Below are 22,465 nucleotides of genomic sequence, written 5' to 3' on the forward strand. Positions count from 1 at the left end.
GTGCCATTCTCTGCACCCACACTCTACGTGCTCTATCGGATCATCTAAATGCTTTTACTTTAAAAGCTTCAGAAGAATCTATTATCAGCGGTCAAAGGAATCTATTACACGACTGTTTGCGTAGATCGGACATGGTCGCTTTTATAAAATGTGGATGGCCCAGTGGTCCAATATAAGGAAATCCTCAGGGTTAAAGGAAACTTGCCACAGATATTAGATAAAGGAAATCACATTGAACCAGAGCCAGATGCAAAATAAAAACATGAATATTGATATTGAATAATGATATTTTCTTTAATTATAATTACATACATTTTAGGTGATACATCAGAAATTTGAGTAACATGTTGCATATATAGTGGCCCCAAAAAGTATATAAATTTAAATGCACCCTAAAAATATATATATCTTTTAGTTGGAAAATGTGCCACTTTTTATTTCAAAAGCATGATTCAAATATCCACTTTTTGAGGCTGCTCAGTTAAAGTTAAAGGCACAAAAAACAAACAAAGCACATATTGGATATATTCTTATAGAAGGGGATATTTATGCAAACTTTAGACCTTTTGACTAATCTTTGATTTCCAAACTTTTGCCCTCTCAAATCCATTAGTGGCTGATCTGAAATCTGAGATGGCCTGATTAATCTCTTCTTGTGTGTTCATGACAAAGGGCCCTGAAACAAACAAATAAATAAGTAAAAACTATAAATTGTATAACATAGATATATATGTTTATATAACAAATAAATAAGCAAATATATCTTAATTTAAATAAAATAAATGTACAAGCAATATACAGTATATGCGAATTAACACTGTCAATTTAATGTAAATTAAAGAAGCATGCTTGTCCCTTCATCCATGTAAATAATATTTTTATTTTTATTTTATTTTTTATCTTTATTTGGGGTCTTTTCTCAGCAAATACTGATTTATGCAACTAATTTTATTTAATTAATGATTAATTAATGATTAATCATCAAATCATGCATTTAAATTCAATTACAAATTTGTAATTGTATGATACCCTTAATTCAAATATTTGGTTACTAGAATATTACCTACCTCTACCATTATAACTTACCATGCTTAACCACAGGCTCATTAATTGGTTCACCAGCAATTAACACAAAGTGAGACTCCTCCTCTGCCTAGAAATAATAATGAAGGGAATAAAGAGACTGAATTTAGACTAAACCTGAACTTGTATATATAAAAAAAAAAAAAAAAAAAAAAAAAACAGTAGCTTTACAGGAACAATAAGAAAAGAAAACCTTGTTTTCCACTCTGACGCATTCACCATCTTCCAAAACCACCGTGTGGTGTGGTTCAATCGTCCGCAGATCATCGTCTGGCCCTGAGGGGAATTCAAACAGCCAAAATAAATTTCACAATCCTATACAAATTATGTTATAAAACTAGTTCTATCATGACAATTCTGCATGATTTTTAGCATGGTAATGGATATGACAATGTTAATGTATTTGGTCTTGGTGGAATAGATCTGCAAGTATAGGAACTTGCTACTGCCAATACATATGCCAATACGCTGCTGTGACTATGTAAGACATACACTCACCTAAAGGATTATTAGGAACACCTGTTCAATTTCTCATTAATGCAATTATCTAATCAACCAATCACATGGCGGTTGCTTCAATGCATTTAGGGGTGTGGTCCTGGTCAAGACAATCTCCTGAACTCCAAACTGAATGTCAGAATGGGAAAGAAAGGTGATTTAAGCAATTTTGAGCGTGGCATGGTTGTTGGTGCCAGACGGGCCGGTCTGAGTATTTCACAATCTGCTCAGTTACTGGGATTTTCACGCACAACCATTTCTAGGGTTTACAAAGAATGGAGTGAAAAGGGAAAAACATCCAGTATGCGGCAGTCCTGTCGGCGAAAATGCCTTGTTGATGCTAGAGGTCAGAGGAGAATGGGCCGACTGATTCAAGCTGATAGAAGAGCAACTTTGACTGAAATAACCACTCGTTACAACCGAGGTATGCAGCAAAGCATTTGTGAAGCCACAACACGCACAACCTTGAGGCGGATGGGCTACAACAGCAGAAGACCCCACCGGGTACCACTCATCTCCACTACAAATAAGAAAAAGAGGCTACAATTTGCACGAGCTCGCCAAAATTGGACAGTTGAAGACTGGAAAAATGTTGCCTGGTCTGATGAGTCTCGATTTCTGTTGAGACATTCAGATGGTAGAGTCAGAATTTGGCGTAAACAGAATGAGAACATGGATCCATCATGCCTTGTTACCACTGTGCAGGCTGGTGGGGGTGGTGTAATGGTGTGGGGGATGTTTTCTTGGCACACTTTAGGCCCCTTAGTGCCAATTGGGCATCGTTTAAATGCCACGGCCTACCTGAGCATTGTTTCTGACCATGTCCATCCCTTTATAACCACCATGTACCCATCCTCTGATGGCTACTTCCAGCAGGATAATGCACCATGTCACAAAGCTCGAATCATTTCAAATTGGTTTCTTGAACATGACAATGAGTTCACTGTACTAAAATGGCCCCCACAGTCACCAGATCTCAACCCAATAGAGCATCTTTGGGATGTGGTGGAATGGGAGCTTCGTGCCCTGGATGTGCATCCCACAAATCTCCATCAACTGCAAGATGCTATCCTATCAATATGGGCCAACATTTCTAAAGAATGCTTTCAGCACCTTGTTGAATCAATGCCACGTAGAATTAAGGCAGTTCTGAAGGCGAAAGGGGGTCAAACACAGTATTAGTATGGTGTTCCTAATAATCCTTTAGGTGAGTGTACTGCTGCTGCACAAATTGCATATATCAATTACCCATAGCAGATCTATACAGGTGGAGCTGGGGAAGGTGGAGGGTTTTAGACGAACTCTGAAAGTGCGCTGCAAACTGCTATAGTGAATGGTAACCAGCCATTCAAATGTTGAATAGCAAGCTCATTGGCTGCAGATGTGACCAAAAACTCCACAAACCAAAATAAATAAGAAAAAAATTATGCAAGAGATGTGCTTTGTAGGGTAAAGATGGTCACGCATCTCATTTCTCAAGAAGTCTGTTTCTCAACAGCTGCTCAATTTATGCTAAATGCATTTCAGAGAAAAATGAAAATACAAGATTCATTTAGAAACTTCTTTGAAGTCACAGGTGGAGTATTCACTCTTAATGATTGTGCATTTAATTTCCTACAACCTGGAAATCATCAAAAATCAACCTAATAAATCAACATATCAAACACTGCTTTGGCAATCTCATTTCTCAACGTGAGAGTTTAGAGTTGCCATTGGCACGAGATCATAGGAATAGTCTAAATGTCTGTCAGATGTCAGAGACAGAGACAGAGAGACAGAGAGAGAGAGAATTAAAGCACCTGCTCGAATTTCAAGGTCAGAAAGCTGCTATGGTAGTGGATTTTCCTGCAGGAGGGCAAAGTTTCTTTTTATGTGGTCTTCATTTGAACTCACCAGTGCATAAAGAACCTGTGAGGGTGTAGATGAAAGCGGTCCAACCTGAGAAAGGAATACGATAATTAAAACAATGGAACTATATAATTATAAAATAATAAGTGTAGGAGTAATACACTTTTGACATTGAGATAAATGTCAAAAAGTGACTCAATTTACATGAATATGTTAATAATACAGTAGGGTCCAGAAGTCTAAGATCACACTGAAAACATGAGATTTAAACCCGCAATCAAATCAGATGTAAGATTGACATTTTGTTAGGCCATTCTGGGGCTACATGTGGATGCACACGGGACCAGGATTGAAAAGCCTGACCCAACCTTTCCAACTGTTTGTTTTTTTGTTGGGGGGGTCCTTGAGTGATTTTCTGTGGTCAGATTCTGATAATGATGTACAACAAGCTCAATACTGATGCCAGTAGGCTAAACTGTATCTTTAAGAACACCAAGTGTGAGTCAAACTGTTCCATGTATACAAGAACACGTCATACATTTAGATTAGTTGTGTTTCTTGACATCTTGCCTTTATAGCCAAAGAAGGAGTTACTGTTGTGACTCAAAGAATCAAGTATGACTTCATTCACTATTTGAGCAAAAATGAAACAATACTGTATTTTCCCAGAACTTTGGGTGAGGTATGATGTTTCAGTTACGCATTTAAGGAAAATTAAGACTCATTTCTTGCTAAATGTGTTTGCCTTTACAAGGTTTGCCTGGTAAACCAATGACAAAATTGTGAACAACATTGTAATTTCGCTCTGTAAGTAACTTGGGATTTCATGGAAAAACTCTGCCTAACATGGGGGAAAACATGTAATAATAAAAAATAAAAAATAAATACATCTGATAATCATCTACCTTTAGGAACAGGTTGCACATGCTTTGCACCTTCCTTCAGCATAAAGTCGAGGTACATGGTTGGAGTTCTCGTGTAAACCTTTGACTGACAACAGAAATAACATGTAAATACCACAACACAATGTTTTATTACAGCAGAAGACTACTGTGACAACAACATTTTATGTTCTTTATTCATAACAAACTTTCAAAAAAACTAGATAAATTGTTCAATATTGTTTAAATTATGAGCTCTAACAGATGTAAAAACATTGTGTGTGAGTTCCATTGCATATCTGGTTCCAGTAAGCCCAAGTATTTGGCTGACCCACATTTAACTTCAGCGCCGCATCCACCCCTCTGCCCTAGAGAAACCCTCCATAACCACATTATACGTTTAAAACATTTAGCAAAAACCACTTCCAATGAAGCCTGCTCCAAATTTCCTGCTGTTGTCTGAGAGAGGGGGAAGAGGATGGCCTTGCAGCAACAGTTAGCGTGATGAACCCCAGTATCAGATTGTAATTCGGACGTTCCGATCAGACGGGACATTTACAAAGGAGTCGGCCGTTTGGATCAAACATTCAGTGATAGCAGTGGCTCTAGGCTCTTGTTTTTTGCCTTAAATCATAGATGAGAAAATACAGACAGAAGTGTGGTTAATAGCTTTAATGCGTTGATAAATGGATGGACAAATGAACATGTTTGCAAAATTACAGACGATAAGCAGATGCAAGTGTCAGGGAGATGGAGGCGTACAGGGTACTTTTTTTCTTAGTGGTTTGGTTCATAGAGTTTAGAAAAATTATGAGGAGCATGTTTTTTATCACCTTATAAACAACAGTCCTCTTGGCTGGCAAAATCATCCATACTTCAGATTAATGTTTCAGTATATCTGTAAACTACAGAGACAGTTCCAACCTCCACCTTTTTATTCCAATAAACAACTTTTGAAATCATTTTTGGAGGTTTTAACATGTATTGATAGTGAAAAGAGAGATATGAATGGAAACTATAGGAAGAAAGACAAATAGGATTGAGGCCCTGTACCAAATGGCACACTTCATATGCACTTACGGTCCTGTAGACTTGCAATGGCCGCAGCTTGAGTGTGATCGTGAAGTCCACGAGACAGAAGTGTGCTTGCGAACGCCCCCTTTGCGGTCGATACGCAGCCTCGAAGCATACTTTTGCCTAGCCCACACTGAGGCGAGCTCTGCAGCAGACTTCTTCCCGACAGTCAAAGCGACGTTACTCATAGGAAGATCACGATTATTTAAGGTGCCATTTGGGACAGGGCTAAGATTGCTCTATGAATCACTTGTGCTAACCACAACCTTTCAAGAGGGTTCCCAATGTTTTTTCCCAAATGAATTTCCATGGCTTCTCCAGTTGTTTATGATTACTGGATAAATCCTATTTTAAAATTCAAATTTAGATATATTCGCTTATGAATGATACATATCAGTGTATGTTCTGACTGGAACAGTCTAAAGCCTGCTACAGACTGGGATTTCGGCAATCCTTTATAAGATCATTACAAATCACAACGTATCGTAGGCTATGACACAAGCTAGTATAGAAGAATAAAATGTCATCAGCATGCGCTAAATGTAAACAAATAGAGCAAGACGAATCGTAGGTAGCGAAAGAGGAGAAAATGAACGTGGTCATGGCTAAGGAAAGGCCAACTTGGCATGCTAATTTTGCGAATGGAGCTTGAGGTAAGTAGTTTTAAGTTTTAGCGCCATGTCGCGTGGATCAATACGCCATTTCATGTTGCATTTTTATTGGCTAGTCAGTAGAAACAGGTTGTATCAGCAAACACACTGTGAGATAATCATGCTAAATTTCTGACAATTAATCGCAGACTATCTTTGGTCGCAAGACTGTGACAACGTTCGTCTTTGAAAATCTCTCACTGTACGACATAGGATCACTGTTTAGGAGCCGCGACCACAGAAATCGCCACGATTGAGAAGTTTATTCAAGTGTGCTATTAGTATACTTCTTTTCAACAAAAAATAAGAAAGTATACTTTCAATCTACTTTTTATGTACTTCTCAGAAATATACTTCAAATTCCACTTAAGTATACTGACAAAAGTCTAAGTATATTTGGCCTCTACTTGTTGATCGAGATATACTTAAAGGTATAATTAAGTATACTAAGTATTCTTGGCTTGTACTTGTGTTTACTATTTTGATTGAGTAGCTTATTAAATACTTCTTTTTTTTTTTAAACATAATATTACACACTGTCTTATAAACTAACATGTTCAATTTTATATAGTAACAAGCTTTCGGGTGAAATAGTTTATAGAGTAAATAAAATAAGCATGGAACTGAACCTGATCTTGTACACAGCGATAATAATTCCCTTACGAAAAATACGTTTATTCAAGTGTTCTATTACTATACTTCTTTTCAACTAAAAAGAAGAAAGCATACTTTCAGTCTACATTTTAAATACTTCTCAAAAATATACTTTATGTACTTCTCAGAAATATACTTAATTACACTTAAGTGTACTTGACTTATACTGGGAGAAAAGTTCAAGTATATTTGGCCTATACTTGTACTCAATCTTTTGATCGAGATGTACTTAAGTTTAATTATTCAAAGTATACTTGGCTTGTAGTTGTGTTAACTCTTGATTGAGTAGCCTATTAAATATACCTTTTTTTACATAGTTTTTCATATACAGTCTTATGAAACTTACATTGTTTGAAAATATTGATTAAAATATTGACATAAAATAGATATGTTTCTAATTCTGAGTATCTGCATTTTTGGGTAGGCTAGTCCACTGGTAGTGCACAAAGGAATTTACTTTAATTCTACTTTACTCTTTCCCCACCATTGACTGAATTTTCCAGCTATCCATGTTTTCACTGTTATACGGTAGGGGGCGCTATGACATCTAGTACAGAATCTCCAGATCAAAACACAGGAGAAGAAGCTGAAACAAGTGATAGAAGATTGCTCACTCAAATGTAAAATAATGTGATCATCAAACATTAAACAGCTTGTAAATCAAAACTGCTTAATGTTTCCAAATGAAATGAAGCGTAACCCATGAAGAGAAAACGACTGAAGCTTTGGGGGTGTTGGACTCGATCTACTCCATCTGTGTTTGATCACGTTTCTGAATCTGATCAAGGCGTAGTCTTTGACAGAGATCTTTTTTGTTTAAAATGTTGCCTTTATTTATGAAACTTACCAACATTCAAGTGTTGATAACAAAGGATGCATGAAGCTAATAAAATGTTTTTAAAATTTAAGTACAGTTAAAGGTATTTTTCAAGTATAAAAAATAACATTTGAACATAGTAGTATAGGCCTACTGCAAGTGCAAAAATTATATATAAATAGTAAACTATAAGTATAATGTAAAGTTCACTTAAAGAAAACTTGTAGTATAAAACTACTAAACTAATAGTTTACTGAGAGTATACTAAAATAAAACTTGCTAGTATACTTGCAGTATAAAACTACTAAACTAGTAGTTTACTGAGTACACTAAAGGAGCAAAAATAATATATAACTATAAGTATGATAAGTTCACTTAAAGAAAACTTGTAGTATAAAACTACTGAACTAGTAGTTTACTGAGAGTATACTTCAAAGTTGCTACAAGTATTAAAATAGTAAACTACTAGTATACCCATAAGTTCACTTGCAGTACAAATGAGAAACGTAATTATGAACTAGTTGTGCACTTAAAGTTTACTACTGTTACACTTATAGTACACTTAAACATACTTTTATATACTAAAAGTGGGCCAATTTAGTCCCAAGCGGTATTAAAATAGCACACTTACAAGTTTACTACTAGTACATATTGACATTAGTATACTTCCTACATAATGTATACTTAAAAACATACTTGAACATTACTTAAGTATACTTCATAAAATGAACTTTAAGTATACTTCTTTTTCATAAGGGCTTTCATCTTGGACAGCCCAAAATCATTCAATGTGTACCGGGCATAACTCCAATGAATGATACACAAACAAATCAGATATCACTATAGCTTGTGAGCTAGTTTTATTCTACACAAGCACAACTTGTAATGTTATTAATTGGATATCTCTGATGCTTCTATGACCATAAAACACCGACCTTGACTCCAAGAGCTTCCCCCGAGATGACATTCACAGTGACTCCATCTTTGCTGGGTTTGGGAATCTCTTTGCTCTTCAGCTCCTGGTACTGAGGCTCCACCATCTTATCTGCACTTTTCAGGTTCACCCAAAGCTGAAGGCCATGAATGCGTCCGTCTGACACAGGCATCTCAGCATGAACCACCCCACGACCTGCCGTCATCCACTAACACAACAGAGAACAAATACGTCGCCAAGTAAGAACAAAAACTAATGTTTTATTCTATTCCTAATGGTAGACTTATCTGGTTGTAATCACCAATAAATAGACTAACCGCTTGGTTTAGGGGCTTTTACACTGGTTATTAATGCCATCTTCATGTTGAGCATGAGAGATGTTTATGAGCTTATATTTCAACGTAAAAATGAACCACTGCAGTTTTACGACAACAGCTTAATGGCGCACTTTTCTTTCTCCTCTTCCTTTCTCGTTCTCTCTTAGTGAAAGTTTCCACTGCTTCTGAGGTTTAGCAGCCCCTCTCAGGGAGCCATTATGCAATTGGTGGTATGAAACGTGAAACACATGCAGCTTTTTTCTTCACTGCTCTCCTGGTATTATCAGGAAGTCCCTTACGTTTGATGGTGAGGCAGTAGCCCAGGTAGCTGGAGGTTAGGTGCGAGCTGTAGTTAAAGTAGTGAGTGCTACAGACCTATTAAAGGCCCATTAAAATTCCCTCACTGACCCGGGAGAAAGTGAGACAGCTTTACGACACAGGAAAACACGGAAAGTGCCCTACGGGTATACGAGCTCTTAGTCCATTTGGTGAGTGCATGTGTGCATGGATATAAAATCCTATTATATGTAAATACATTTTTTTATAGCTTTCATTTTAATTAATTTTAACTTGCATTTTTACAGCATGCATAGAATAAAAGCCACCATTTTTATTTTTTATATCTATGAATGACTTGTCCAAGTGTAGCTACATACTTTTGGTGTACATTACTTTTGGTTCAGTAAAAGGCCCTTTTAAAACAATATTAGAAATTAAGAGTCAGATTTACGAACTGCTTGCGCCAGCGCAAATCCTCTTTTGGCGTTATAAAAACGACTGTCAGGATTTACTAAGACACTCAGTGAGAAATTAGCGATAAAAAGGCCTAGACTTGCATCTGACCTTGTTGCATATGCATTTGTTGGAGTTTCCCTATCAGGCCGCTAAATTTACAGGCGGAGAATATTTCAATTAATCATGCAACGCGATTTCCTAAGGTTTGCACTGTAGTGGTCAATTTCAATTGATAAAACCGTCAATTGACAAAAGACTTTAAAGAGGACAATGTGAAAGAGGAGGATGTGAAAAAAGAGAGCAGAGTTTTTAAACATTTATGATACAGGCCCTCATATTTTGCATAGAGCTGTCATTGTAATACTTATGAGTTCTGACACATCACTGCCCTTCCACCGACTACCTTTTACAACTCTTGATAACGTCAAGTATGTAAGATCTTTGAAGTGATTCCCATGAGCACAGAATTGTGATGAACGTTGATCATCTGAATTCCATTCCAGATTCCATGTGGTTTGTGCTGTTCACACTGTCATGAGAAAAACAGTCACAAAAACACCTGATTTGGGGCACATTTGCCTGCAGTCTGGTTTTGACGTCATTCCTGCACCACACTATTGTCAATAGTGTAGTGCTGAATGAAGCACAGCTCACACAGAAATCACTTTCAGACCAAGAAACGGCATCAACACTGCAAATTCATGTGACCAACCTGAACCCGTCGCGGAGTCTGCTTGGGAAAATACTTCACCCTCAGATTCGCTGAACAATGGTAAATATGACAGCACCTTAAGTAATGAGCGTTTCATCATTTCGAGAGATGGTAAGGAGGTCTCATTGTTGTTCTACCTGAAGGTCCCCAGGCTCCAACCTCCCACTGTGACCACAGAAGTCTTCATGGGCTGTAACTCCACTCAACAAGTATGTTACCTGTGAAACAAATGAAAACAAAACCCTTACGTCTAAAGTATTTAAAATAGAGGGATGAGGTGTAAGATTGTAGTTTTCTGAAAATGAAGCAGTTTCTTGGGGAAAAATTCTCGCAAAAGACAGAAAGTATGGAAAAGTCATCAACTTGATGTTCATTTAGAGAAAAATAAACATGTCAAAAGTCGTACAGGTGAAAGGTGAAACATATTTCAAGGGCTGTGCTTGCAGAGTAGACAAAAATTTTATGTTCAAGGGATTTTGGTAAAGCCCTGATGGACTATAAAGTTAAATGCAAAAAGCAGATATATCCCATGCAGTGAGATGGAAAATTTAAATTGTTAATGAATGACGTTGATGATGAATATTTGATCAAAATCTTACAGTTAATAATTCTGGCACAAATATAAATATACATGTTTTATGAATGCCCAGTAAAGGTCTTTCACACACCATAAAAAACATAGTTCTTCCAAGCCAAGACAGAGCTAGAGGCTTGGTGCTAATGTGTCATTATCTAAAATTTGCATATATTATACAAGCATGTTTTCAATGAACAAAATCTGCCTGCAGCCGTTTCCCATTTGTCTACTGAAAAAAAGCAAAAATGAATTTCCATGGTCAGCTGAGGTGGTCCGACATACACCCTGGAGGGATTGCATGTCATCTCCCACACAGACAACGTTGCTCTCAACAGGATACGGGATGCAGGGTAAGAGGTCAACATCTGACACCTCAGAGGCTTGCTTGACCTGTGGCCACAGGCAGCCTGTGATCTCTAAGCACAGCTGCGATCTGATGGTCACGTGACCGTTCGCGAACAAACACACCTGCATGTCTCAAGCAACATAGATGACCCGATGAACAGCCTGGACGTTTGTGCCTCACAGCCTCGTTTAAATTTGTGTATATTGTTTGTCTGTGTTATATATCCCTGCAAAACAAATTACCTCTTTAGATTATTTTTTTCCAGGATTCGGATTTAGAGTGCTCTCTTAAGCAATCATTTCCAGCAAGTCTGACAAATATTAGAAGACAAATCCATTCGTGAAGGAAGGTGACACAGAGTGACTCATCCTCTATAAGAAATGAATGCAGATGGCAATTGATGACATCACACTCATAAACAAGTCTAAATGATTTCCACAACCGCACTGACCGCTTTCCATAGAAAGAGTTTATGCTAGACATGTTGCCAAACTGAGTTAACAAATGAGTACATCAGATGTTGTAAATAAATAATCAAGGAGACAAATTCAGAGGCTAAGTGAGTTGGTCAGCTTTTCTTTAGTCAAGTTTCAAATAATACTCTCAGGACCAGATCTAGCCAAAACACTGTCATTTTGAAGGAAGCGTTTTTAATGACCATACATCCTCTCACATTGAGTGAACAGAACTTGAGTACTCAAACTGCCAAAAACAACGGGAGTGGTTTACTGGATGATTTATATATTCTCGCCAGCTTGTCTTTCATATTCTTTTCTGTGTTTGGACATTGCATATCAAAGGACTTGTTCCTTAAAAAGAATTATCACTCTAGAGAGCATCTGATTGGACAAAAGTCTATATAGTGTAGGATGAGTCATCAATATTTTTGGTCTGTTACATTTTAAATGCATACATCCATATTTTGGGAGTACATAAACATATATACGACCTCATCGCTAACATACATGAACTAAAAGCCAGTTTGGGCGACTGTGCTCTGAGAAAATATTAAGAATATGAGCCCTCTAGTGGTCAAGGGGTGTCATAATTGTCCTTTTGATGGGTCCACATTCTTCTATCTAGCCTATTTTATTTTTATTTTTTAAACTGTTAAAAATTCTCAGTGTCATAATTTAAGGAGAAATGTAACACTTCATTCAGACGGCTTGCAGGACCATCATTCATAAACACGCAGAACGGTGTTATCACATTGCACCTGTTACTTTTATCAGCGATTATCTGAGTGGACCAATCATAACCCGTTTTTCATTACAGGATGAGAATCCTATTTAGATGCCCCACAGTAAACAGATGTCCGGTTGTTTGCCAGAAGAATTTATTATTATTTAGTAGAATTGAATAGTTACACATTTAAGTGTACCAACGCACTTCGTAAATCAAAAATAAAAGTCCAGATTTAGCTTTTTGAGCCGTCACGCGCCCTCTGGCGGAAGATTCCGTGTTGTCCTGGTTGAAGCAACAAGGTATTGGTTTAGTAACATTTATCCACTAATAATTTCAGTTTTGACTGCACGAATTCATGGATTTGACAAGTGTCGCCCTTTCCATGACAGCAATGCAATGGTATAGTTTTAAAATAGACGACTTAATAGCGTTTACCGTCTCAAATCCACGGTGAGGATGATCAGGAAAACCCGCTGGTTTGGCGATACAGAATTCATCCAACATCAAAAAGGGGTCGAGATTCTTCAGCTGAAATCAATCATCATAATGCGAGTTTATTTATCGTGCATTTCGAAGCAAACACAACACCGTAATACGAAAGTGATCAAACCAGCACCTCGTTCCGTCCAATGCTCCTGCGAACTCGAGCTCCGACGCCTTCAGACTGCTCGACACTCAAAACCACCTTAGAAACTCTTCTCATCATCATAAACACCTTGGTATCTACTTATGATCACAATATTTTGCTTCAGCTCTCAGTTTGTGAGCGCCCAAATGCACCGGAAGTCAAAAGCTTATTCAGATGCACATTTATTTAAACAAAAGCTCTGCTTTGCAATTTCATTCGCTGTCAGATTGTCTGTATTCACCTGTGACAGGTGTTTAGGTTTGCCAAGGCTTCCTACACAGATCACAATACCAGCAGATTTGGATTATTTAAAGGCGCAGTGCAAGTCACAATGACTCTGCAATATTTTGAGCGACTGTGTATTTACACATGACTAGCAGATTAATAAAAATGCATGTGATTTATTTATTCATCAAGTTCTGTACTAGGCTATACAGTGCAGCATCTTAAAGACATTTCAAAGCTGTCACACTCAGCATTTTCCCCAGTGAATCATTCTCTTCTGTTGTGGTAAATTTGACACCTGAGACCGCTCACCCCTCCCTCTTCGCAGGTGGATTTTACAGCCACATGAGGCCGTGCATGTGTGATATGTACTCTTCAGTGCGGCTCTTCTCCATCCTTGCTGATGCACTCTCATCCAATCCACTGTGCTGAGCTATGATGTCTTTGAAAATTCGTATACTCGCAGCTTGACCCCCTGCGAGGTTTACAGCATGAGGCCCAACCTGAGGAATTTCATATATTTATTTACTGTAAGTGTTTGTTTTGATGCTATCTACAGCCTAAAATATGATAGCGTTAAGGCGCCGTGCAGGTGTTATCTAGAAAATCTCTCAGTGATGACTCACTTCTCGTAGGTGTTTTGACCTTGTATGACACATCATATTACATAACAAGAGCATAACAGAACCTGTAGTGCTGCATATTGTCCCATCAGGTACAGGGGGCATCCTGCGGTCCATTGCAGTGATTCTGTTATACATGGCCAGCCCTCCAGGACCTGTCAAGTAGGAAATGCTTTACTTTTGTACTTTTGAATCTTAGTTGGGCACATGACTAAATAAAAAAACTATTTTAAGACAGTATGAGAGAATAACATTAAAGACCCTGGTCTATATTACATTGTGCATTGTATAGTATTCATGTATTCACATATTTTTGTTATGATGCATTGCAAAACCAATAAAATGATTATTTAAATTATTATAAATTCACTTAAATGTATTAAATATTTATGAACATTAGCTTATTAACTTTGTCAATGATTTCACTTAACTATATATAATATATAAGTTAAAGGCAGGGTAGGTAGAAATGGTCTAAAAATTCTATTTTTCAAATTTGTTTAAACTTTATGTACATATCAATACATAATTAAAATGTAAGTACTCTGAAAAAGAAAGTATCAAAATCGAGTGTCTGTAGACCTCTCACGACTGTTTTAAAGACATCTCATTATTTCCATTCACTCCACCCCCTCATTTCTGTGCTTCTTCCAAAGCCACGCCCCCAAAACACATGAACGCGCGACTCCGACCGCTGAGCTAGAGGACGCATTATTTACCTGAGACAAGCGGAGGGGAAGGGGCATTTTTTTGCCTGGTTTGCCTTCACTAACTGCATATGCCGGTACTGTAAATTTAGATTGCTCTTTCTCTGCCATTGTTTTGGTATTCCTAGGTTCAGTGCCTTCTTCTTCTTCTTCTTCGATAGATTTTATTGGCAGCTTGCAAACATAGTGCATTACCGCCATCTACTGGACGGAGGTGTGATCAGGTTCCGTGCCTCTCGCACTCCTCAAATCAAACGGTCGCGCGCAAGTGGGCAGGTGCTGTGTGGCAAAAGGGTGGTTGCCATGGTTGCGAGAGAGTGACAGTCGCCTAAGCTAATCCTTTGATTCGTCCCGAATCGAAATAATGAGCTGTGTTTAATACAGATTAAACGGTCTAGAGTCACTTGATTTTTATACTCTTTTTTCAGAGTTCTTACATTTTAATTATGTATTGATATATATAGAAAGTTTTAACAAATTTGGATCTTTAATTTTTAATAAATCCTACCTACCCTGCCTTTAAGTGAAATCATTGACAAAGTTAATTATATTATTTATTTATTTATTTATTTTTGTGGAAACCGTGATGCTCTACCATTCAAAAGTTTGGGGTAAAAATCGAATTAATCCTTTTATTCAACAAGGATGCATTAAATTGATCAAAAGTGACTTCAAAAGACAAAAATATTTCTATTCCAAATGAATACATTACATTTTCTATTCATCATAAAATACAGCTTTGCCTTCACAGGAATATATTACATTTGAAAATATATTAAAATATAAAAAAGTTATTCTAAATTGCACAAAAATTTCACAATATCACTGTTTGTACTGTATTTTTGAATAATAATAAAAAAATCATAATTATTTTTAAACTTTTGACCAGTATTATTTGAATTGTTTGAGATCAAATAATAATTACTGACCCTTATTTAAGCCCCCTGGTTTAAAGATAATATTTTTTAATAAGTACAAATGTCCATGTGCTCACTTGAATGGGGAATTTTGACATGACGTCAGAGAGCAAAGGGTCCTGGGTAACATCCAGTTTGCAGCCTGTTGCCAGCCAAATCTTTTCCCCAATCCACTGTTCGCCGCTACACAGGGAGACCCTCCAACGCTGGGATTCATAACACCATTTAGCTTCAGTCACCTTGGTATAAAGACATATTAATTATTAAAATATAGATATGATTTAGTTAAGAAATCCACTTTGGTACTGCTATGGACTCTCCTAGAACTTGGATATGTCTATTAACTTTGTGCTCAACTGTCAAAGACTCCTGACACAGCATAAGCATAGCAGCCTTACGATATAAAGACACACCTGGCAGTGAGCTCTGATCTGGAGCTGGCCACTCTGAATGAAAGGCTGAAGTTGTGAGTAGGCCTCGGGGGTCACTGCTCCTCCTTTTCTGGCTAGTTTTATCATTGCTAGCCTCTTGTGAAGACTTCTTTCATTATAGAACTGCCTTAGGTAGGCCAGGCCATCCATCTTGATCCCATGCTCAACGTGGGAATAGCGTCCAATCAGACTCTCTATATCCCCAACGTCAAACTGCTTAAGCTGAGAGAGAGTAAAATTTGGAAAATATCACTGAAATAACTATACTGTGAAATCACACCGATCTCTGATAGCCCTAGCCTCTGTAAACTTTAAAGTCGGCATGAAACAGAAGTTGTGATAGATCTTATCAAATTGTGGCGTATATCCAAGTGAAGCGGCTTCTTGGACAAGAAACTTGATTTTGTTCATTGGGAATTGATTAGATCATTTGGGTTTGCTATAGCTGTGATCTCATGTGAATGACAGGTTTTAAACACATCATAAGAGAAGAGATGTCGTTGCAATACCCCGAAGTATTGGGGGCTGAAAAGACACACAAAAAACTGAATACTTCTTATACGTTCTGGCATTGTCATTTACATTACAATGGCAATTTGGGGGCCTGAAAACGCAAACTTTTAAAAACGGGTTTTAAGTTTTTGAAAACATTACCGTTATGTTCTCTGTGTCAACTACAAAAACATGAATTTGTGACCATGCCACAGTCAACAAAAATTCTTTTGTTTAGCTAATCTGAACGCTTTTGAGGTACTTTCTGCCTATTAATGTCATGATTCCAATTCTGTCTTGTTTTGTACGACTTTTATGTTGAAATGTATTTTCAGTGCCCTTTGTTTCTGTGTTTATTCCTGTGGCCATGTTTGTAGTTTTGTAGTTTTTCCTGTTGATTAGTCTTCCCAAGGTGTGTCTTGTTACTTATCTTGTTAAGCTTGTTTGCCCCTGTGTATACCCTTGTGTTCATCGTCTTTGGTCAGTCATTATGTCACGGTTGCGAAGGGGCAAGAATCCAAATGCAGCACAGTTTATTTGCAAACACAAATAAAATAATCCACACTGAATTTCCAGACCATAAACATGAACAGGAACAACATCCAAAGACCTGGACCACCACAGCTTCACATGAACATGAAACGAAACCGACTGACAAAATACAACTGAACACAAGGGTATATAGGGGCAAACAAGATTCACAAGATAACAAGTAACAAGACACCTGGGGAAGACTAATAGGAAAAACTACAAACATGGCCACAGAAATGAACACAGAAACAAAGGGAACTGAGAATACACTTCAACATAAAAGTCCTACAAAACACAAGACAGAACGGAATCATGACAATAAATCATTATACGTGTTCAACTTCAAATCGGGCAGTACATATTGGTCTATGGGAGTCCGGAAGCTAAGTATGTTCGCGGGTTAGAAACATAGACATTTATATATATGTTTGTAGTTTCAAATGTATATAGTTTCAAATGTTTCCACAATGGTTTAAACAGCCTAGAAGTAGAAAGGGTGAAGAAAATAAAGAGCAAGACAAGAGTGAACATTGAAAAAGCATTTCGATTGCCCCCTGGTGGCTGGCTGCAGTATAGGTCTTGAACCCTGCCCTCTCCATGTAATTGAATGGGACTCTAGCTAAACAATGTAATTACATTTAAAAAAAATAGTTTCTGTCATTTTAGGTCGTTCTCATCACACAGACCTATTGTCACGATTCCTGTCTTGTGTTCCCCTTGTCTTGTGTGGACTCTTGTTATTTCCTGCATGTTCTGTGCCATGTTTTGTAGTCCTTTGTAGTTTTTCTTGTTTATTAGTCTTCCCAGGTGTTTCTAATTAGCCACGCCCCCTTGTTATCTTGTTTAGCTTGTTTGCCTGTGTATTTAAGCCCTGTGTCTAGTCTCAGTCTTTGTGAGTTCTTGTATGTTGGCTGTTTAGTTCCTGTGTCCTGTTTCCCTAGTCTGAGTTTGTCTAGTTTTGGGTTTATTTAATAAAGTTTGCTGCACGTGAAGCATGCTTCCTCCTATCATTCAACCACAACATTACACCTATGTTCAAGCGTTTGTTTTAACAATAAGCTTCTTTTTTTTCTTTTTTTTTTATGCTATAAAAACAGGGGTAACGTATTGACAACTGTGTTTGCGATTGAGTCTGTGGGAGCGTATGGGCAGGACCTTGATACCGTATAGCTCAACCGCACAGTCTCTACTGCACAGATTCGGGCTCTGAACAACGTAATCGGCAAAGACCGTTACTGGGAGATTTTGGCTTCATTTTTCTGCAGTGAAAGGAAGCGGACATGCATTTTCCATCTTTTTTTACAGTCTATGGCTTCGATATGCTTCAAAACAAATCCCGAGCTTGATTCACTTCTTGACAGGTAAAAATACTAAGGTTAACGACAAATCGGCAGGGTTGTAGAAAAAGGGGACATGGTTCATTTGGAGGTTAATATGGCCAGCAGCCATATCACCCTGTAGCCCAAGACTGGTTACTTACTGAAGCTAACCAGGGACCTTATAGGAAAACTATAGGTTGCTGCTGGAAGAGTTGTTAGTGAGGCCAGTATAGGCGGTGCTGCTCAACCTGTGGTCTGTGTGGGTCCTAACGCCCCAGTATAGTGATGGGGACACTATACTGTCAAAAAGCACCATTAAACCGAGGACCTGACATCCCAGGATGTCCTTTGAAAACAGAGTAGGGGTTTAATCATCCCCATATGCTGTATACTGATTGGCTTCATCACTCTGTCTTTTCTCCACCAATAAGCTGGTGTGTGGTGGGCATTAAACCTCTGGTTTAGAGCACCTTCAAATCATCGTTCCATGTTCATTTAGTTATTTATGTGGCAAGCAGCAGTTCGTTAATCACAAAATAAATCCCTTCAGGATGATTCAAGACCCCTAATCTTAACACTGGGGTTGTGACCACCCTGTCAGGGATTATTTGGTTATTTGATCATCTTATTCTATGTTATCCCTTATTTTTGTTTACACTCAAATTGGGTGTAACTTACTTGTAAGTGTTTACGTAAGACCCAGGTCACATGACATGCACGCTGCTTCAGCGCAATTGAGATAATGTGGGCGCTGGTCAGACCTCCACCTACCACCATCACTCTCTGGCCCATCTGACACACAGCAGGAGAACCTGAGAACAAGAGTGTATTCATTTTCTGCTCTGGTTATTTGTTTGCTTGGATTTCTAATCAGGTTTTGATCACGTTTAGAAACCCACCTGAGGAGGGTTCATCCATCTCTTCATGTGTACAGAAGTAATGCATGAGCTGCACTGTGTGTTGCAGACTTTCTTCTGGGTAATTCTCTTGGATTGCCCGCACCCAACATGGGATGTTTGCCATCTGCGCCCTCGAAGGCCCTGTCGCCATAATAACCGTTTTTGCCTCTACATTTTCCCCAGTGTGTAGCGTCGCCTTGAAAAACTTCACCTTGCTCTCGTCCTCAGTTAAGACTGGGATTATTCTGTCCAGTGTGGCTTTGATTAAGACACTGTCCAGGTCATATTTGCGTACCTGGGTGAAATTCCTTTTCAATGTAATCCATAATTGAGCTATTTCATTTATATTTAGTTTAGTATTAACACACATTGCATGTAGCATTCCAAATGAGAAATCTGATAATGGTAGCTGGGCATCATGCAACACAGTGGTTCCTAATACCAGAAGAGCTGTTAAACCTAAATGTTTTACAATTCATTTATGAATTATTGTTAGTCAGGCATTCCGTTCGATTCCACATGCTGCATGACGTTCAGACCTGCTCCTGGAAGAAGTCTATACTGAGCTGTGTTCCTGGAAGACTGAAATACAGATGTTTCTGCAGGCCGTTTGTTGCGCTAAGAAGCTTTTTGTTCTTCTTTCCCAGCTGATTGTCGTTAAAAAATGCATTCTCGTCCTGAATGTAAATTCGCTCAGGTAGACGGTACAGCTCCTCCTCCCGATTTTGCTCCACCACAAAGTCCTGCAAGGCCTTCTGAGATTGCACACAGATGCAGGAACTATCAGACCTTTGATAGGCAACATCACTGTAATCATTATTTATTGTTTTGCATTATTATTTGTACAAAAATCGGACCAATTTAACTTCTTACAACAAAGTATATAAAACTCCAAATTGCAAACTTTTTTTCAGCTGAAACTCTTTGACCTAAAATATTTACTTGAAGGACCCTCTGAGATTTTAAGTTAATATTTCAATTATTAAATTTGTTGTAACCTTTTTAGTTTAGTAAGTATTTCACTTCAGCTGTTTTTAATCCTTTAATTATTTAGCTTTTTTTCCATCTCAAGAACCCTTTGCAGTTCCTTCACCCTCAAGTTCCCTTTCTAACTGTACACTACAGTTTTTCAAAAGCACATATTATCCAAACGGTTGCGCAAATGTCAACACATTTATTACCTTATTAAATGGATCGGTGTGCACCAGCGTGTGTGATCGGAGGTGAGGGATGTTCAGGGCAGTAAACTGGCTTTCCCACAGTGATGTCCATTTTCCATAGGAATCCACCACTTTGAAGTGCAGCGGAGGACATGGCAGACGTTTGGCTTCCTTCTCTGTGTCAAACTCTGCTCCTGTTGGAATGAAGATCTAAATCTGTCTGATGATACAATAGGGATAGATGGATGGAAGAATAAACCAAAACAAAATAGTTGTCCTCATCACAAACTTCTTGAACTTACTGGTGGGTTGTCTCTTTTTATTTTTGTAGCGTTCACTTTTAGCTTTAGTTTTGCTTAGCTGAATTCCCTGAAGGATGTCAGCACTAGATTGGCAGAGAGGTTGGTCAGGGTTTGAGAGCAGGGTAGCCAGGGTTAGAGCATGAGGACCACCTCCAATTATTAAAACATCCAACATAACTAAAAAAAAAGAGAGAGAGAGAAAGAAGAACTACTAAAAGCAAGCAGAATCAAATAGCAAGGGAGAATTTATTTTTGCATGTCACCTAGTTGAACCATCTTACTGTTACTAGTAGACAGAAAGTAGAATCTCGTACTTGCTGATGAGGTCTGTTTTCTGAAGATGAAGAGCAGTTGGTTGACAAACAGTCCCGTTGGACAAACAGTTTTCGGTTTGGAAATAGTGTGGCATGTGGTACGCTGTCTACTCCAGATACTTTGGCTCCTGATTGGCTGGAAGTAGGTCTCAGAATAGCTCTGTCCTAGAGCAGAGGGGCTTAATTTTAGCTCACACTCCTCACTGTTATCTAAACAAGCAAGAACTTTATATATTGCATTAAATGTTAATAAATTGTCCAAAATGTAAAAATACCATTTAACATTTTAATATTGTTAATATATATATTAAAGGTGCAATAGGTGATTCTCCACAGATTTTGTTTTTGTTGTGCTGGTTAATGGTCTCCTCATATCCTGATAGCAATGTTAAGTGGTCTAAATTAATTTTTATAAATATATATCATCTGTTTAAGGCGTAGGACCATATAATTTAATATTGTTGGTAGTTGATCTACTTTTCATTTAAGTTAGACTCTTTAGAGTGTAGATTCATTATTGGTATGATGGTTCCATGAAGAACCTTTACATCCATGGAACCTTTCCATTGTGCATGGTAGAAAGCACAAAGTGAACTCAGAGAAAACGCTATGCTTGAGCAAACAGTTTGTGAATAGGCTGATGCCCGTGCAAAATCAGTTTTTGTGAGCTGATCGCCATCAAAAAAAGTTCAGGATATATTTCTTAGCGATGGCTGATTTCAACAGTTTCAATATGATAAAAAAATAACTTTTATATTGATTCAATGGATTAATTGCATTTTGAAAAAAAAAAAGTGTCATGAATTTATTGTATTTTTGGGGAAAATAATCCGTTTTTATAATAAATCTTTGAAAATCAAAATCTGGATTTGAATTTTTTTTATGTTATTATAACCTAAAGATGCTATGTGAAAGTTTGAAACAGAAAATAGTGGTTTTCATCTTGTCACTTTCTTGGTAAAGAAAACACATTTTTACTCAAATTAATCAAAATGGATTTATCATGGATTTATCACGTTTTGGAACCAAACTATAATATTCAAAAGTAAACAGTGTAGCTGACACACAGCTGTTCTGTTTATGTCAGAATGTTTATTTTTAAACCACAACCTTCTAAGTGCTTCTTTTACTGTTATTTTTAACGATATCTTTTGCATTTCTCATCCAAACAATGTCAAACTTGGCACTGCACTTACTCGTGCCCGTGGCGAGACACCTGTCGAGTTTGAAATCAATCGGACTAACGGTTCGAGAGATATGCGAGGAACAGACACACACACACACACACAGACAGACAGACAGACAGACGTTTCTGTAATTTATAGATAGATGTTCTTAACACTAGAAAAAAGGGGGTTCTTTTAAGAACTGTTTCCTGCTTTTTTCTATGTTATAGGCCTTAGTCAGGTTAGATGCCATTTTGAATTGAACACGGATGAAAACGAGGCTGTGAGGTTAGTATGCATGTGTGTAGCCTGAATGTAATCTGGACGTACTACATTCGCCATGTTGTCGTTATCACATGACCTAGCAGCATCAGTTACGTTGCTCTCCCGCGGCCTCATGGGATAGGACAGTGTCCATCAGATGCACACTTCAGAATCTC

The 22,465-nt window shown here is 37.8% G+C and overlaps 2 protein-coding genes across 4 annotated transcripts; both read right to left on the reverse strand.

The window, feature by feature from the left end:
• Positions 1 to 273: 273 nt before the first annotated feature.
• On the reverse strand, positions 274 to 13,228 carry pir (pirin). Its single transcript, XM_084396196.1, has 9 exons — positions 12,928 to 13,228; positions 12,747 to 12,839; positions 10,341 to 10,421; positions 8,441 to 8,647; positions 4,335 to 4,419; positions 3,475 to 3,519; positions 1,277 to 1,359; positions 1,087 to 1,153; positions 274 to 676 (listed from the first exon to the last, which is right to left on the reverse strand). The coding sequence occupies exons 1-9, from the start codon at positions 13,018 to 13,020 to the stop codon at positions 558 to 560; spliced, it is 873 nt and encodes a 290-aa protein (XP_084252322.1). The 5' UTR covers positions 13,021 to 13,228; the 3' UTR covers positions 274 to 557.
• On the reverse strand, positions 13,215 to 20,934 carry LOC311282414 (uncharacterized protein). 3 transcript variants are annotated; one of them, XM_084396174.1, is made up of 10 exons: positions 20,860 to 20,934; positions 20,546 to 20,722; positions 20,265 to 20,437; positions 19,623 to 19,838; positions 19,084 to 19,378; positions 18,863 to 18,996; positions 15,825 to 16,064; positions 15,489 to 15,650; positions 13,853 to 13,942; positions 13,215 to 13,667 (listed from the first exon to the last, which is right to left on the reverse strand). In XM_084396174.1, the coding sequence occupies exons 2-10, from the start codon at positions 20,718 to 20,720 to the stop codon at positions 13,500 to 13,502; spliced, it is 1,653 nt and encodes a 550-aa protein (XP_084252300.1). In that variant the 5' UTR covers positions 20,721 to 20,722; positions 20,860 to 20,934; the 3' UTR covers positions 13,215 to 13,499. The 3 variants fall into 3 exon arrangements, with proteins under 3 accessions (XP_084252300.1, XP_084252299.1, XP_084252301.1); XM_084396173.1 differs by having other exon boundaries at positions 20,827 to 20,932; XM_084396175.1 differs by having other exon boundaries at positions 13,581 to 13,667; positions 13,791 to 13,942; positions 20,827 to 20,897.
• Between the last annotated feature and the right edge of the window lie 1,531 nt (positions 20,935 to 22,465).

This window comes from Rutilus rutilus (assembly GCF_951802725.1).
Source record: "Rutilus rutilus genome assembly, chromosome: 22".
Classification (NCBI taxonomy): Eukaryota; Metazoa; Chordata; class Actinopteri; order Cypriniformes; family Leuciscidae; genus Rutilus; species Rutilus rutilus.